General features: G+C 33.6%; 1 protein-coding gene across 2 annotated transcripts in view; it reads left to right on the top strand.

The window, feature by feature from the left end:
• Nucleotides 1-18,616, top strand: part of LOC141449344 (H(+)/Cl(-) exchange transporter 7-like) — a 40,057-nt gene that overhangs the window by 11,295 nt on the left and 10,146 nt on the right. For both annotated transcript variants that reach the window (XM_074118703.1, XM_074118702.1), the window contains 4 exons: nucleotides 8,194-8,376; nucleotides 12,266-12,478; nucleotides 14,059-14,211; nucleotides 14,307-14,396. In XM_074118703.1, coding sequence (XP_073974804.1) covers nucleotides 8,194-8,376; nucleotides 12,266-12,478; nucleotides 14,059-14,211; nucleotides 14,307-14,396 — 639 coding nt within the window. The remainder of the gene's footprint in view (nucleotides 1-8,193; nucleotides 8,377-12,265; nucleotides 12,479-14,058; nucleotides 14,212-14,306; nucleotides 14,397-18,616) is intronic.

Raw genomic sequence — 18,616 nt, 5'->3', positions numbered from 1 at the left:
ACTTATCTTTGCTGAAGCTCGGGCGAACGGCTGGAAATCCTCCAAAGAATGGACTACCTAAGGAGTGACCACCACCCAAGGGTTCCTCTCCGTGAATAGTAACTCTCTCTGAGGACATAAAGTGTTATCTTTTAATGTGGAAGGTACTTGGATGGAGCGTTCTCTGTTTCACTCCTCTACCTCACCTATTTTGCTTCTTTTTCATTTCAGTTTACACGTAATTAATAGGGGTGATTGTTCTTTTCTTTTCTAAGGAGTTTCCCCACAATTGAGGTTTTTCTCGCCAAATATGTTTTTTCTCCAATAAACTCTATCCTCAGCATCACTTTCCGTCAAACCATGGCCAGTCATGTCTATATCGACTATAGACCTCCAAGTAAGTCTCGGGCGTCCTCTCCTCCTTCTACTATCCGGTTCCCAATCAAAAACCTGTTGGGACAACCTTTCTGGAGCCATCCTTTTAACAAGGCCAAACCACTGGAGTCGTCTCTCACAGATAACTTCTAGCACCGACTTCTGGACATTCATAATCTCCCGGATCTTATTATTCGTTACTTTTTCTCTTCGGGATTTTCTCGCAGATTTGCGCCAGAAGTCCATTTCGGTAGCTACCAGTTTTTTCTGTTCTTGCGACTCAATTGACCATGTCTCGCAACCATACAACAATACACTTTGTACTAGGGCATTATAAATCATTGTTTTGGTGCTGTCAAGAATATTTCTGCTCCATAATACCGGATTTAGAATAGCAATAGCAATAGGTGATTGTTTATTTTATAGAAAATAATGTTCAAAGCAAATCCTATTATCTCCTTAACAAAAACTTACAGTTTAAAAAGTTAAGTATAAGGGTTGATTAAACGCCAAAAGGTACACAAATCAGCAAGTACCCAACATTTCATTCAAGCTTAGTTGATATATAATTTAAGTAATTTTGCTGCATTAACTTTTCCTTCACATTTTTTAGAATTTATTAGATGTCACAGACCCTTATGCTGGCCAGTCCGTTCATAATATTATTTGGTTATAATTATGATAAAATGTATATTATATCTTCGTTTTTAAATAGGTACTTTATTTTAACTCTATTCCAAATTATTCTTCTGATTTATCTTTAATATGCCCTTTATTCTGAAGTTGTCACATCTTATACATGCATGTTAAAGTAGAAAAAGACAAAGTTAGAGTCGGCTGCTGTTTAAATTTGAATCACTTAGGATTTAAAACAATATTTCAGACTTGAATTCGTCTTACCGAAATATTCGTGAGCACAAATAACACACAGTTAATAACAAGTAGATTATTCAACAACAATTATTCATTTCTCAATTGTAATTTAATTTTACTTACAGTAAAATACTGGAATAATTAGCTGTCCTAAAAGTATGCAATACTTATTTATTTTATATTACATAACATATATATAACATTGTGAGAAGAACAGCTACATTGAGAGTGTGATTGAAGAAAACTATATTATTTGCGATAAAGCCAGATAATTATTACCTATTATTATAAACGTTTGACTACTACATAAAATAACAATTACTTTAATCGAAGAATAAACTTAAACAGACGATTTTTATTAAAAATAAAATAATCGAAATCATTGATGTATGTTGGTGTAAGCATTTTTTTTAAAAAGTTTTTAAATTTTGTAGCTTCGTAATTTTTTTTATTTTTTATAACGTTTTCTTTTTAACCTGTAATTAATAGTTTGATTATTATAGATTAATAGATATTACAGTCAATCTACAGTGCTACTTGAACAAATTTTTTGTAGATGAAAATGGCCAGCATAAGGGTCTGTGACATCTAATAAATTCTAAAAAATGTGAAGGAAAAGTTAATGCAGCAAAATTACTTAAATTATATATCAACTAAGCTTGAATGAAATGTTGGGTACTTGCTGATTTGTGTACCTTTTGGCGTTTAATCAACCCTTATACTTAACTTTTTAAACTGTAAGTTTTTGTTAAGGAGATTTTTGTACCTTTTGGATAGATTTTCATTTTTGTCTATTTTGCTAAGTTACATATCTGCTTTACTGTTTTTTTTAAATTTGGAATAAGCAATTTTATCATTATAACCTGATAAGGTGTTAAGTAGGAACCGTAACTACCACTGGAGAGATCTTTTTAAAGAATGATTATAGTTGCGGTCCCCAAACCATCCTCAATAACAACTTTTTTGAGAAAGCCTTTTTATATAAAATAGGAAGGTATTTGTACGTAAAAAGCAAATTTAAACTGCGATTTCAGACCTTCCTTTTAAGAGGAGTAAGAAAAATAAACGGGCGATTACAGTACTTCTCCCTAAAAGGCAAAGTGGCAAAGATTTTGAATCGAACGACAATTCATTAATGTAAATAGGTTCACCCATTGATAATTTTAACGATTGCAGTACTTCCTCTTAGTAGGTGTAAGAGCATGATGGCACTTCACAGCCATGTAGAGGAGCTTTAATCACTTCTTCGTGCTAAATTTTATCAAAATCGGACAAAGCGTTATAGAAATATTGGTAATAATAGTTTTAGAAACGGCCATACTTGGGTGGGGCAAACTCCCCTCCATATGAGGCGTAGCGACGAGACTTTTAAAGTGCAAATCTGTACAAAATTTCGATTCGAATGACACTTCATTCATGAAAATCAGTTCACTTGTCGATAATTTGAAACGATTGCTATACTTCCCCTTAACTAGTGTAAGAGCAGATCGCCGCTTTAATGTTACGTAGGGGAGCCCTAACTCTATCATCCTACCAAATTTTATCAAAATCGGGCTAAGATTTACAGAGTAATTAGTAATAATAATTTTGAAGGGGGCCTTACATAAAGGGGGCTAACTCCTCTCCCATTCGGTGTACAGCGTCGAGACCCCCAAAAGGCACATCTACATAAAATTCCGAATCGAATGTCACCTCATTCATGAAAATCGGTTCTCGCGTTTAGGCGCTATGTAGTTTACAAAAAAGGTAACAACAACAAGAAGAAGAAGAAGAAGAAGAAGAAGAAGAAGAAGAAGAACAACAACAACAATTTCTGAAAATGCCGTTTTTGCTCATTTTCGGCAACTTTTTTCTCGAAATCTATTAGGTCTGGGGGGTTGCAAAAAAATTACAGTTATAAAGGAGGGTTTGCCCTATATTAAAACTGTCCGGTAGGACAGTTGTATAAGGGTTGACCATCAAAAACTGCACGAAAAAGCGTAACGTTGAAAAACACCCAACTTTGACAATTTTTTTCTCTTTTTCTATAAAAGATAAAATTCCCAAATTTTCTTTAAATCTTACTCCAAACCCTCCTTCATAACTGTAATTTTTTTGCAACCACCCAGATCTAATAGGTTTCGAGAAAAAAGTTGCCGAAAATGAGCAAAAACCGCTTTTTCAAAAAATGTTCTTGTTCTTGTTCTTCTTCTTCTTCTTCTTCTTGTTGTTACCTTTTTTGTAAACAACGTAGCGCCTAAACGCGTGAACCGATTATCATGAATGAGGTGTCATTCGATTCGGAATTTTATGTAGATGTGCCTTTTGGGGGTCTCGACCCTGTACATCGTATGGGAGAGGAGTTAGCCCCCTTTATGTAAGGCCCCCTCCAAAATTATTACTACTAATTACTCTGTAAATCTTGGCCCGATTTTGATAAAATTTGGTAGGATGATAGGGTTAGGGCTCCCCTACGTAACATTAAAGCGGCGATCAGCTCTTACACTTGTTAAGGGGAAGTATAGGAATTGTTTCAAATTATCGACACGTGAACCGATTTTCATGAATGAAATGTCATTCGAATCGAAATTTTGTACAGATTTGCACTTTAAAAGTCTCGACGCCGTGCCTCATAAGGAGGGGAGTTTGCCCCACCCAAATAAGGCCCTTTCTAAAACTATTATTACCAATATTTCTATAACGCTTAGTCCGATTTTGATAAAATTCAGCTCGAATAAGTGGTTAAAGCTCCTCTACATTGCTGATGCTCTTGCACCTACTAAGAGGAAGTACTGCAATCGTTTAAATTATCAATGGGTGAACCGATTTAAATCAATGAATTGTCGTTCGATTAAAAAATCTTTGCCTCTTTGCCTAGAAGTTCTGCAATCGCAGTTTATTTTTCTTACTCCTCTTAAAAGGAAGTAATGAAATCGCAGTTTAATTTTGCTATTCACGCACAAATACCTTCCTATGTTATTCAAAACGCTTTTTCAAGAAAAGTTGTTACTGAGGATGGTTTGGGGGACCTTAACGATAATCATTCTTTAAAAAGATCTCTCTAGTGGTAGTTACGGTTCCGACTTACCATCTTATCAGGTTATAATGATAGAATTGCTTATTCCAAATTTAAAAAATCTGTAAAGCAGATATGTAACTTTGTAAAATAGACAAAAAGAAAAATCTATCCAAAAGGTACAAAAATCTCTTTAACAAAAACTTACAGTTTAAAATGTTAAGTATAAGGGTTGATTAAACGCCAAAAGGTACACAAATCAGCAAGCACTCAAAATTTCATTAATTCTTCATTAATATTTAAGTAATTTTACTGCATTAATATTCATTAATATTTTTTAGAATTTATTAGATGTCACAGACCCTTATGCTGGCCACTTCATTTATAATATTTTTTTGTTATAATTATGATAAATCACACATATGTACATGCATGTTAAAGTAGAAAAAGACAAAGTTAGAGTAGGCTACTGTCTTGAATTCGTCTTACCGAAATATTCGAGAGCACAAATAACACACAGTTATAACAAGTAGATTATTCAACAACAATTATTGATTTCTCTATTTTAATTTAATTTTACTTATAGTAAAATACTGGAATAATTAGCTGTCCTAAAAATATACATATCTTATTTACTTTATTTTACATATTACATTTTTTTTTATAAAAAAAAGTTTTGAATTTTTTAGCCTCATAATTTTTTTTTATTTTTTATAACGTTTTTCTTTTTAACCTGTATTTAATAGTTTGATTATTATAAATAACTAGATATTACAGTCAATCTACAGTGCTACTTGAACAAATATTTTGTAGACGAAAATGGCCAGCATAAGGGTCTGTGACATCTAATAAATTCTAAAAAATATTAATGAATATTAATGCAGTAAAATTACTTAAATATTAATGAAGAATTAATGAAATTTTGAGTGCTTGCTGATTTGTGTACCTTTTGGCGTTTAATCAACCCTTATACTTAACATTTTAAACTGTAAGTTTTTGTTAAAGTTTTAAAGAAAATTTGGGAATTTTATCTTTTATAGAAAAAGAGAAAAAAATTGTCAAAGTTGGGTGTTTTTTAACGTTACGCTTTTTCGTGCACTTTTTGACGATCAATCCTTATACAACTGTCCTACCGGACAGTTTTAATATGTATATTTTTTTGTATTACACATATATTTCTTGCGAATATAATTTTAAATGAGTGATAATTAATTGTTTATCATTCAGTTATTGAAGCTTTTTGAGAATATTTCTCATCATAGTTAACTGTTTTAACTTAATATGTTTTGCTCGTATCAGTCTTATTGTATGTATTAAAAACAGGTAATCATTTCATATTTGTTCATTTGATACAATATTTGATTAAATAGTTTTGGATCCTCATTATAATCAGTTGGAAATTGTTGCGTCAGGTGTATCCCCTTGACGCCACATTTTTTTTAAACATCTTTAGTTTAGTCTTGTATTAGGGATGAGTGGTTTATATGGGAGTAATAGTTCTCTTAGGTATTGCAAGACTATTGAAATTTTTCGATAAGTTTATTTTATTCTTTAAATTAAAAGCACGCACATCACACTTTTCAAAGTATCAAAATATGTTGGAGCATTGCCAGGCTCCCGGTTAGTGTTATCTTCTAAAGATAACAGCTGAGAAGGATCGAAACTTGCAAGTACATTTACAAAAATTTAGCTTAGGGAAGAGTATATTGTGAATCAGCTTTCTAATTTGAAGCAAATCGTAAAATCCTAAAAAAGTGAAGATTTACAAAAGGATATCGTGCCCAGTAATTATTTATGGATTATTCGCTAATTAACTTTCTACCGAGGTGCACACTTTATTTAATGAGAGACGTACACATTTATACAAAAAAAAAAAAAAAAAAATACTAGTGGTAGGTAGAGGTAGAGGTTTCAATTTTAAAAATGAACCAAGAAATGTGGAGGAATAAATAAATAGAAGTTAGAAAGAGAAATGTATGTACTGGTGTAGTCCGAGAGAATTGGAGAAAGCCTACATTTTATTATGTACAAATAATACAGCATTTATCAGAAAATGCTTTAAGAGAATATTGTTTCGGATTTATTAGGTTCTTTTTCTTACAAGCTGTAGAAAGTAGCATTATACATCTGTTGAGATTAAACTTTTTTATTAGAAATGAAGGGATAGACTTCTCCCTGCATGTAAACAGAGAGAGAGAGAGAGAGAGTGAGAGAGAAATTGTTTTTAAAGAAGGCAATTGAAAGGATTTTTTAAAAAATCTACTAGCGTGGCCATTTCCAAAAATTCAATTGGGTGAGTGGTTAGACTTTCCCAAAAGTGCCATTTCAGTGAGGGTATGGATTTTATTAAACATTAGGAATTAGAATATGTGTAGCTCTATGACTTTTCTTGAAACATTTGTTCAGAAAATTTTGATAAGGACAAATCTTGGCGAGAGGAGTTTTTGGGGAGTACCTCTAATGTGTCATTTTCATTTATTGTTGGACTGCGAATGAGGTTGCGTTAATAACGGATATAGTATTGTAACGAAGTTGACCCGAGCAGAGAAGAAAGGGCTAGATTTTCTAGGAGTTTAGTGACCGTAGCCTATAACGGTCCACCACTGTGTAAAAGTAAGCTAAGGGAGCGGCCCCTGTTGGGGTGGGGGCAGTATGTGTTTTCCCGGCCAGTGAGTGGCAGGTTGGAGTGAGACAGTCAGAGTTGGAGTGAGACAGACGGAGTCGGAGTGGGGCAGTCCCAGTTGGAGTGGGGGAGTCGCAGTTGGAGTTGCAGTCAGAGTTGCATTGAGTCTCGGTTGGAGAGAGTCAGAGTGTAGTCGGAGTTCGGCAGAGTTAGCCAGTTGGGCAGTTAGTCAGTTAGTGAGTAGAGCTTTGTTAGTGCGGTTGAGACTAGTGCAATTCAGTGCAGTGCAGTCCAGTGGTCAGTCGTGGAACAGTTTTGTGGCGTTACGTAGTGAGTAAGTAACAGTAAACTGTTGAGACTGTTGTAAATGGTAACTGTAATGAGTAGCGTTAGTTGCTAGTAAATGTTAATGTTAGTAATGTTAATGTGTTAATAAATCGAATTACTACTTATAAGTTTAGCGAGTTTTATTATTTATCAAACCCACACTTATTAAATTAACTAGTGGCAGTCACTAGTTGTAATTAAAGTGTTTTTAGTAAAAGGACAAAAACCTTTACAGTATATATTTAAATATCTTCTAAACACTGATTGTTGGTGATCTTTTATATTACTTTGCTATAAGTTAGTATCAGCGCTTAAGGCCATATATGTCTATCACGCCTTATTGTACCCTTAAAGATTGATTTCCTATCAGCGCACCTAAGGCATTGTCCCAGATTAACATTGGGGAATTGAATTAGTATGAACCTGGTTGTGAGGACACGGTGATGAGAACCATTCTCATATTCCCTCATGTTCAATAAAATTGCTGCCTCTTAGACCATACCTGGGGCTTGAAGTCAAGGTTTTTTTTTAAAAGAGATTAAACAATTACAAAATATGATTTTTACATTTTCTTTCTAGATAAACAAAGTTGTATTAATGTGAAATTTTCATATTTAGAGAGTTATAATATAATTATCCTGTAGTAAAAATATAATTTTTAAATCTCCTGAGTCCGAGTAAGTAATTTTTAAACAATGCTCCCTCTCGCTTTGTGTGTTTCTACTGTGTGTTCGTGATGACAATCTCAACAAAGAAAAATACAGGAAGCTGAAACTTCGTATTTCGATTGGTCTTACCAGAGTACCCGATTGTAACTTAGCGACCAAAATCTCTCAGCAACAAGTATTATTTTACAAAAGGAGTTCAACAATTTTTCGAAAGTTTCTCGGAAACGACTTAACTTTGAATAAACGTTGAACTCAAAGGGGATTACTACTTGTATTTGTAACATTTTTTTTACTTTAGAAAATTCAGTTAAGAGCACTCTTCGGTTATTTATTTTTGTTTTACTTTTTTTTAGGATGCTTGGTGTCGTCCACAGATGTACGCTTTTTTGGCAGCAGGGGCACATGTAGGCGGGACAACTAGGATCTGTCTTAGTCTAGGTATAATTTTGCTTGAGTCTAGTGGAGAGATAGCATTTGGCTTGCCAGTATTTATTGTCGTTATTACCACTAAATTTGTTGCTGATATGTTAACTCATGTAAGTACAAAAATAATATTAATTGTTTACTTAGAAGGTGCTAATAAATAATTTTGCTGATTATAAAGAAATCTTTAATTTGATTATTAAATTGAGTACGTAGCTCTGTAAATGTTACGTAGATGGTAATCGAGATATTTTGCCACCAGGTGGGTTTTGCAATATGCAGGAAATCATAATATCTATTCCTGGGAACTTTGTCCACAAGTAAAAATACAATCCTCAAATATTTAAGTATCTTCTAAACACTGAAATATTGTTGGATCTTTACTATTACCTTTAAGATACTTTTATTATAGCAAAAATATAATAAGTAATTTGAGTTTTAACATAATGTACCCAAATATCTGAAATAAGCAGTGACCCAATATAGTCTCATCAAATTTTACGAGTCACTTCACATGTTCGTTACTTTGTTGCATACTTTAATTTTAGAAATACATTTGTATGGAAAATTTATGTCGATTAAAGATGTAAGCCTTCAGCAACGTGTTCAGAGTGGCAGCTTTTCTCGAACATACCAAAAAGGAGAATAGGTTTAAAGTCATGAACTAATTGATTGATATGGATGAACATTAAAACCTCTTGACGCTTGTAGGCAATTGATTTTACGATGTCTTTCTGACTTTGTCTACAAAGGGAAACGTATGCAATATACTGCAGTGTAATAACGTTATTTCTGGAGTAAAGAGAACCAGTATTTTGTTGAAGAATTATAAAACAGTGCTAATTTGAAAAATCATAGCTGGGTTTCAATGATCTTATTTAATCATCCATACTTTTTTCGGAGTGTTAAGTACGAGTTCAGTTCATTCCTTAGATGCTAGATCGGTGACTGCTCAATCACAAACGCTTTCAAATAGGGAGATAGGATAAGGCTCTGTGTAGACTACACCCAATTAGGCGAGAGAAATTACAGCTACCTTCGGTTGATGAAACACCAGCCAAGCTTGAAGGGGGGAAGGTATTGTTAGATGCATCCAACGGGTTTTGGCAGGTACCCCTACACCTTGATAGCTACAAATTAACATGTTTCATTACCCCTTTTGGGCGATATATTTTTAAACGTCTACCGTTTGGGATCAGTTCGGGGCCCGAAGTCTATCAGATAAGAATATTTCACATCGAAGATGGGCTGGAGGGTATTGTAAACTAAGCCGATGACATCCTTGTGGTTGGCCGTAATAAGAAGGAACACGACGAAAGACTGAAGGCAGTTTTACAAAGATTGAAGCAGAATGGGGTGACGTTAAATAGATTAAAGAGTAAGTTCGGGACCAGTTCCGTTAGATTTCTGGTACATTTTATAAAAGAAGGCAGGATTTATCCAGACAAAGGTAAAGTTGAGGCAGTACTTAGGCATCCAGCCCCAGAGAATGTCTTACAAGTTAGGCAGATTTTGGGAATGAATAAACTTAATGAAATTCATTCCACACCTGGGTAATTTAAATGCTCCCCTCAGAATATTATTAAAAAAAGGCACTTTATGAACATTGGATGTGTAGCAGAAAAAGGCGTGGGAAGAATTAAAGAAAAGGTTGACTTTTACGCCAGTGCTGGTTGCCTATGATAGAAATCTTCCCACAAGAGTGGCAGCGGACGCTTCTAATTTAGGCCTAGGAGCATTTATTGAACAACAACACGATGTCTGTGGACAGATGGAGAGTGGAGACCTGTGATCTTTAGCTGCCCAAGTAGAAAAAGAGGTTTTGAGTTTAACATGGGCTTGTGAACGGTTTTCAGCTTACCTTTTAGGGAAAAGGTTCATTCTTCTTACAGACCACAAGCCACTTGTTCAACTTTTAGATCAGAAGCCCATCTCACAGTTATCAGCCTGATTGCAGAGGTTTAGAATGCGACTGCAAGGTTTTGATTATGAAGTTAGATACATACAAGGCAAACAATTGTTCACACCAGATGACCTTCTTGCGTAGTATAGTAGAAGCTCTGACTTGTACAGACATCATGCTAGCACAAGTGAGAGAAGCTCAGGCGGAGGATACAGAATGCCAGCATATTAGAAGGTGCATAGAAGAAGATAAATGGAATAAAGAGACATTAAACTATCGATATCGTTTTGGATTTAATGTTAGCCAAGAGCTGCTGCTGAAAGGAATTAGGTTAGTAATACCCAAAATCTCTCAGAAAGGAGATTCTGTCAAAAATCCATGAAGGGCACATGGGTATTGTTAAATACAGAAGAAGAGCTAACGATTCAGTATGGTGGCCGGGCATTTGCGAAGACATAAAGTCACTCGTAGGTAACTGCAAAGAATGCCTGCAACTGAGGAAGAATCCACGAGAACCTCTTGCCTCCAGTGGTCTTCCTTGGCAGATTTGGCCAAGTTCCAAGGTAAATGGTATTTGATCATTCAAGACTACTATTCTAGACATTTGGAGGTTATTTTTGTAGATAGACTAACATGTGAGGATGTCACAGAACGAAGAAAAATGTTTTCGCTCGTCATGGTATTCCGTGCATCGTGAGGCCAGATGGGGGAACTCAGTTAACTTCTGAGGATTACAAAACATTCACAAGCACTTATACTTTCGAACATAGAACTTCCAGTTCAAGATACCCTTAGTCGAATGAAGAGGCAGAGAAAGGGTTGACATTGCCAAGCGTATTCTCACAAAATGTGACGATCCCAATTTAGGCCTCTTAGCCTAAAGAACCACAGCCATTAGAAAGCGGTTTGTCGCCGGCAGAATTGATGTACGGCAGAAAAATACGGTCTTTACTTCCCTCAATTAAGAACTATTGTTCAGTTACAAGCGTCCAAATAAATCGTTTAAAAATAAAGAGCAGTTTTAAACAAAGGAACCAAAAGAAATACAATCAACGAAATCGTGTGAGGCGTTTTAGAGAGCCAGCGAGAAACGAGCGTGTGTTGATACCCGACCTGAAACGATATGGTTAGGTACAACAGGAAGTCAACCAAGGGCTTATACTGTCCAAACGAATGGGGTTGTGGTAACAAGTAACAGGCGTCTATTGGTGTCAGCTGAGAAGACAGCAGAAAGTAAATCTAGGGAAACATTGCAGAACATACTAAACCATTAGAAGATTCCCAACCAGAAGAGTGAAGACTTCTACTGCAGGATCCGGCTGTGAGAACTTTGAAGTTGGTGACAGATAGAGGAAGTCGAGCAAAGAAAAAGCCGGTGCGTTACAGCGATTCAAATTTCGTTTAATCGGTTAAAGTGCACTTTTCTATTTTATTGTATTTTATTATATATTTTTAATTTATATATGTACCTAGTGATAGATGTATGCTGGTAAAATACACGTGGTTGTTTCTCTGGTACTTTGGCATTTCATTAACAGTACAGTATCTATCATCGTTCGATAATCCATTTAAATATGGTTGCATTCGTTACAAACTTATTTGGAAGAAAAGACGCTGTTCGATACGCATTTACTACCATCACCTCTTCCGTATTGAAAATGTCTCATTGAACATGAAGGAAACACTTACTTTAAATTGAATTATCCCAAATAGACCCATTGTCTTACAAGTTATTTCTTGCCATGATCACGATGTGAATTCTATGAATATGCGGACAATGTGGATGCATAATGGAATTTAATGCTCACCTTGCATTTTTATAAGGAAACGTAAACATACGTAGTTACTAACAGTTCATGCAAATATAAATACCAACAATGAATAAGTATGAAACTAATCAGAGTTAACGTGAAAAGAGGAACCAACAAAAATTGCTATTATGGCTGGGTACTTTTTTAAATTTTTTTTTCAGAAAGCTTTCGATAGCGAGGAGGTGTATTGGTGGTAAAGAAAAAGTTAGAATACTTTTGTCTGTTTAATTCTGGTCTACATAAACTGCTTTGCTCCTAATTTTTTTTATAATTTTGAAACGTTTACAGCCCATCTATCATTCTGAATGTCTGATGAAAGGAATGCCATTCTTAGAAAGAACGGTTCCACCAAACTGTTCTTGGATTCCTGTACGAAATATAATGAATAAAAACGTAGTAGCTTTACCACAAGTTACAACTGTTGGAGCTATTGTGCATGTTTTAAAAAATAGCAAACATAATGGATTTCCTGTGGTTGATCCAGACTTCTCTTCTGAAGAGGTAAATAAGATTAAATTCTGATTACATAATAATAAGATTTTTTAAAAATTTGTGTATCTGAAAAGGCTATCAAAATTATAATCCAAATAGGATTTTCTGGAAAGCAGCCAAATTTTTAAGTTGTATGAATTACTCAGTTGACATTCTCTTGACGCTCTATTTATTACTACGTACTAGTTTCTTCAAATAAAAAAAGAAAAAGAAATAAAGTAACGCTTATTTTTTCACTTTGCATCCAACTACCGAATTAGGTGTGGATGGTGGCAAATAGCAAACGTATTTTACAATGAATAATTAACCATTAAATAAAATCCAAGGCCTAGACCGAGAATCGAACTCATTATCACAATACATCTTAGCTTTGCAGATTTCGCGACTAACCTTTCGCTTGTCTGTCGTAGCTTCTACATTCCACAGCCAAATATAAAATATTGTAGATACCCTTTTGAACTTCACATTCTTTATTTTTGAAACCAGCTCCAGTTATGTGTTTCTTCTTTCCTATTCCATGTTATACGTGAATTTATAGCCTTTTTTTAAATACTATTTAGGCTCAAATCCTTTTTTCTCGTGCCGCTGCCAAAAAAGTTCCACTCTGTTGTTTCTAATTACTTATCTGCACCATACCTCATACCAGCAGGTCCAGACTTTTTCTGAGAATTCACAGCTTTCTCTGTTCGCTTGCTTTCAATTTCTATTCCGTAGTAGGACTAGATCACTGGTATATAGATATCTTGTAATGTTTATTACATTATACGCCAGAAGACAGGACAGTAGATTGTGGAGGCTAATTATTACAATAATTTAAAATAAGAAAAATGAAGAATTCACGAAAAAAGATTGTAACTGGAACAACAATTAAAATCTTTTATTTCTTAATGATGAAAAAAGTAAAGAGGACGGGACTGCTGGAATTTGTGATTTAATTCGATCTTGTTATCCTCAATCAGTGCTCCTGTTTTACTGCTTAGTAATCTATACCACATAAGCACTATCCAGAAAATGTAAATATAATATTTGAGAAACCTGAAAGTTTCAAGCACATAACTTTACTCCTGCTAGATGGTGAAATTGTTTTGGTATGCAGGATATTTTTCTTCCTTTGTGCAGGTGATTAATGAGAATAAATAAAAAAAAAGTAAAAGTTTATATTTAGAAGCAGAGTTAGAACTTAGGTACAAAATAAGGAAGAGGAAGACGTATAGTTGTAAAGATTTAAGACCTGCCAAGCCTTATAGGAGATCGAACCTTCCTTGTGGCGATGGGAAAGGCTCTTATTCTTAGAGTAGAGAGTTCCCTCAGCAGTCTGCGAAAGATTACGCAGGACTGGTTAAACTGATTGGCAATATGAAAATATATATTGAAGTTGTTTAAACCATGATTATTTTATTCAGACAGTGTTTAGTCAAATTTTCCATGAAGTCACTTATTCCTTATGAATACTTTTGATTTGCCTGCTTTCTTAAATTTAATCTCTGTTAAATTTTAGCTGAGCTAGCAGCAACCTCTCATAGTCCATGTTTTGTAATATGAAAATTTTCAGTTCTCACTTTATAATTTTTTTCCCCCCGAACTTTTAGGATGGTTTTGAATCATACGGACAGTTACTAGGATTAATTTTGAGGATAAATTTGATAATCATTTTGAAGCATAGATTGTATGCATCAGAATCATTTGAAGAAAATTTGAATGTTCTAAGAAATAATGCCGGCCGCGGTGAAATGGATTTTAAGGTATAAATTATTTATTTATTTGAAATAGTGTTTCTATTATCTCTTTTCTTAATCTTACAATATTAAAATTGATCTTTAATTGCGGTGTGTTTAAGTTACAAGATATTAAACATTTAAAAGAAGAAGAAGACAACACTGTTGATCTGGGCCGATTTATGCACACATCACCATTCTTTGTTCAAACGGTAATCTTGGATGCATTAGATCATTTATTATTTTTGAGCAGTACAACAAATAGAGCAAAACCAATAGAAATTTGGTGTTCTCATCATTAGTCAATCTTTAAATGAACCATTAAAGAAGAATATGCTAACATAATTAGAAAACAATCTATTGCCCATTATTAAATGTTGCCTAAAAAATGCTATGGTTACTAAACAGTTACGCGCTAGAGATAGGCAAACATTTAATCAATTGAGATCCAATTGAATTAAAACAAAATTTAATTTTAATCATTATTAAAATTTAATCTTCCAAAATTTGTTCATTGAATTAAATTCTCTTTTAATTTAATTGGAATTTTAACAATTAAAATTGTTAATAATAAAAAAAGTAAAATTAAAAATAATCAGAATTTTAATTGATTGAATTAAATTCCAAATTTAGTTATAATCAGCTTAGGCGATTACATTTTTAAGTCAATCAAATTTTAAGTGATTAAATTTGTATAACCACAACTTGGCCATTGGTTGAATCAGGATCGGACCAATGCACCTTTATCTGTCTAGCTGTTGCCTCATCATGATCAAGGTTATCACTGTTCTCGAACTCGGCACCTTCACTCTACCAACCAGCTGCCTCATCTCCATCAATATTATCACTTTACTGAAACTCGACACCTTCATTTCTACCGATACGAGTGGTGTCAATTGTAGAAAGTGCTTGGAGAATTAGGAAAATCTTTTGAAATATCTTCTCTCTAACTATTGTTCCCTTTCTATTCCCAAAGACCCTCTCCAAAAATTGTGAAGTTGACTCCCTTTGTCCACATCTCAATATATTGTTGAGGAGAGTGCTTGAGAATTATCGCAATCGAGTTTTTGGACTAAGTGCTGATGACGTCTCTGTTGACGTATCGCTGAAGTAATTGTTTGGTGAGGGCACCAAGATCAATAGGATTTTTGTCATTTGAAATCTATAAAGCAAATAGCCATAATAGATAGTTTACTGTAGGAGTAACTTTTACTAATTTTAACTAGCAAAGTGTTACTAGCACCCGGAAAACACTGATAAATGAGGAATATAACACGTATGCTAAAAATAATAGACTAATACATAAATAGGTTACATGTAATGCGGTAAAAAACGAAGTTAAATATGAGTGTAGGATGATCCTATAAGTTTAGTGAGTCACCAACAAGTTTCAATGTGAGTGTAAGGTGGACCTATATAGGTTTAGTGAGTGACCAACATGTTTAAAAGTGAATATAAAATAGTCCTATATTAAAACTGTCCGGTAGGACAGTTGTATAAGGGTTGATCATCAAAAACTGCACGAAAAAGTGTAACGTTGAAAAACACCCAACTTTGACAATTTTTTTCTCTTTTTCTATAAAAGATAAAATTCCCAAATTTTCTTTAAATTATAGGGCAAGTCCTCCTTTATAACTGTAATTTTTTTGTCAAAACCCAGATTTAATATATTACGAGAAAAAAGTTACTGAAAATGAGCAAAAACGGCATTTTCAAAAATTGGTCTTGTTCTTGTTGTTGTTGTTGTTGTTGTTGTTCTTCTTGTTGTTACCTTTTTTGTAAACAACGTAGCGCCTAAACGCGTGAACCGATTTTCATGAATGAGGTGTCATTCGATTCGGAATTTTATGTAGATGTGCCTTTTGGGGGTCTCGACGCTGTACATCGAATGGCGGAGGAGTTAGCCCCATATATGTGAGGCCCCTTCTCAAAATTATTATTACTAATAACTCTGAAAATGTTAACCCGATTTTAATAAAATTTGGCAGGATGAAAGGTTTAGGGCACTCCTACGTAACATTTAAACGACGTTCTGCTCTTACCCTTATTAGGGGGAAGTATGGTAATCGTTTCAAATTATCGAAACGTGAACCGATTTTCATGAATGAAGTGTCATTCGAATCGAAATTTTGTACAGATTTGCACTTTAAAAGTCTCGTTACTATGACTCATAAGGAGGGGAGTTTGCCCCACCCAAGTAAGGCCTTTTCTTATACTATTATAATATATTTCTATTACGCTTAGTTCGATTTGGATAAAATTTACCACGAAGAAGTGGTTAAAGCTCCTCTACGTGGCTGTGAAGTGCCACCATGCTCTTACACCTACTAAGAGGAAGTACTGCAATCGTTAAAATTATCAATGAGTGAACCTATTTACATCAATGAATTCGATTCAAAATATTTGCCTTTTAGGGAGAAGTACTGTAATCGCTGTTTATTTTTCTTACTCCTCTTAAAAGGAAGTACTGAAATCGCTTTTTAATTTTGCTATTTACGTACAAATACCTTCCTATTTTATTCAAAACGCTTTCTCTAAAAAATTGTTATTGAGGATGGTTTGGGGGACCGCAACTATAATCATTCTTTAAAAAGATCGCTCCAGTGGTAGTTACGGTTCGGACTTAACACCTTTTTAGGTTATAATGGTAGAATTTATTATTCCAAATTTTAATAAAATCTGTAAAGCAGATATGTAACTTTGCAAAACAGACAAAAAGGAAAATCTATCCAAAAAGGCCAAAAATCTCCTTAACAAAAACTTACAGTTTAAAATGTTAAGTATAAGGGTTGATTAAACGCCAAAAGGTACACAAATCAGCAAGTACCCAACATTTCATTAATACTTCATTAATATTTAAGTAATTTTACTGCATTAAATTTCATTTATTTTTTTGAATTTATTAGAGGTCACAGACCCTTATGCTGGCCAGTTCATTTATAATTTTTTTTTTTATTGATTTAAATCGCGTCAACATCTGAGGTTATTGGCGCCCGGAGTTTTTTTCAGTGCACTGCCGGCCTCCGGACAGTGTTATCTCGTTACAGACAACACTGTCCATCACCGGCCAGTGAGCTGTAAGAAGCTCTTAGGAAGAGAAAATCTAAGGGTCAGCAGCTGGATTCGAACCCGGAACCTCCACGTGGGAATCCAATACGCTAACCGCATAGCTAATCCCTTCCCTTAGTTCATTCATAATATTTTATTTTTTGTTATAATTATGATAAAATGTATATTATATCTTCGTAATTAAATAGGTACTTTATTATAGCTTTATTCCAAATTATTCTTCTGATTTATCTTTATTAGGCCCTTTATTCTGAGTAGTCACATATACATGCATGTTAAAATAGAAAAAGACAAAGTTAGAGTCGGCTACTGTTTAAATTTGAATCACGGATTTAAAACAATATTTCAGTCTAGAATTCTTCTTACCGAAGTATTTGTGAGTACAAATAACACATAGGTAATATCCAGTAAATTATTCAACAATAATTATTCATTTCTCAATTGTAATTTAATGTAGTCCCTCTAATTTTACTTATAGTAGGTAAAATACTGGTATAATTAGCTGTCATAAAAATATGCATATCTTATATTCCAAATATATAACACTGCGGTAAGAATACCTAGATTGAGAATTGAAGAAAACTATATTATTTGCGATAAAGCCAGATTAATTATTACCTATTATTAAAAACGCTTGACTACTAAATAAAGTAACAATTGCTTTAATCGAATTACGAACTTAAACCGAAGATTTTTATTTAAAAATAAAAATAAATAAATAAAATAAACAAAATCATTGATGAATGTTGGTGCAAGCATTTTTGAAAAAAGTTTTTGAATTTTTTAACCTCATTTTTTTTTTTATAAAGTTTTTTTTTTAACCTGTGATTAATAGTTTGTTGATTAGATATTACAGTCAATCTAAGAAATAGTGTTCTATTTGAACAAATATTTTGTAGACGAAAATGGCCAGCATAAGGGTCTGTGACCTCTAATAAATTCAAAAAAATAAATGAAATTTAATGCAGTAAAATTACTTAAATATTAATGAAGTATTAATGAAATGTTGGGTACTTGCTGATTTGTGTACCTTTTGGCGTTTAATCAACCCTTATACTTAACATTTTAAACTGTAAGTTTTTGTTAAGGAGATAGTCTAGTGAGTCGTCAACATGGTTAAATGTGAATGTAGAAACTGGATTTATGTTTACAGAAATTGCCACTAGTAGATGAAGTATAAAGTAAGCTTAATGCCTATTAAATGGCGGCTTACAAGTGTAAAATATTCCCATTCAATTTTTCAAGTTCAATTTTTAATCTATTTCACGATTAAACAATAAAAATTCTCAAGTCTTTTGTTTCTGTTAATACTAATTGGGTAAAACTTAAAGTATTATTCCAAAAGAAATATTATTTATCGTAT

This window comes from Rhodnius prolixus, unplaced genomic scaffold, assembly GCF_049639745.1.
Source record: "Rhodnius prolixus isolate KJV_2025 unplaced genomic scaffold, Rpr scaffold_2, whole genome shotgun sequence".
NCBI classification, from domain to species: domain Eukaryota; kingdom Metazoa; phylum Arthropoda; class Insecta; order Hemiptera; family Reduviidae; genus Rhodnius; species Rhodnius prolixus.
This window is presented reverse-complemented; position numbering and strand designations above follow the sequence as displayed.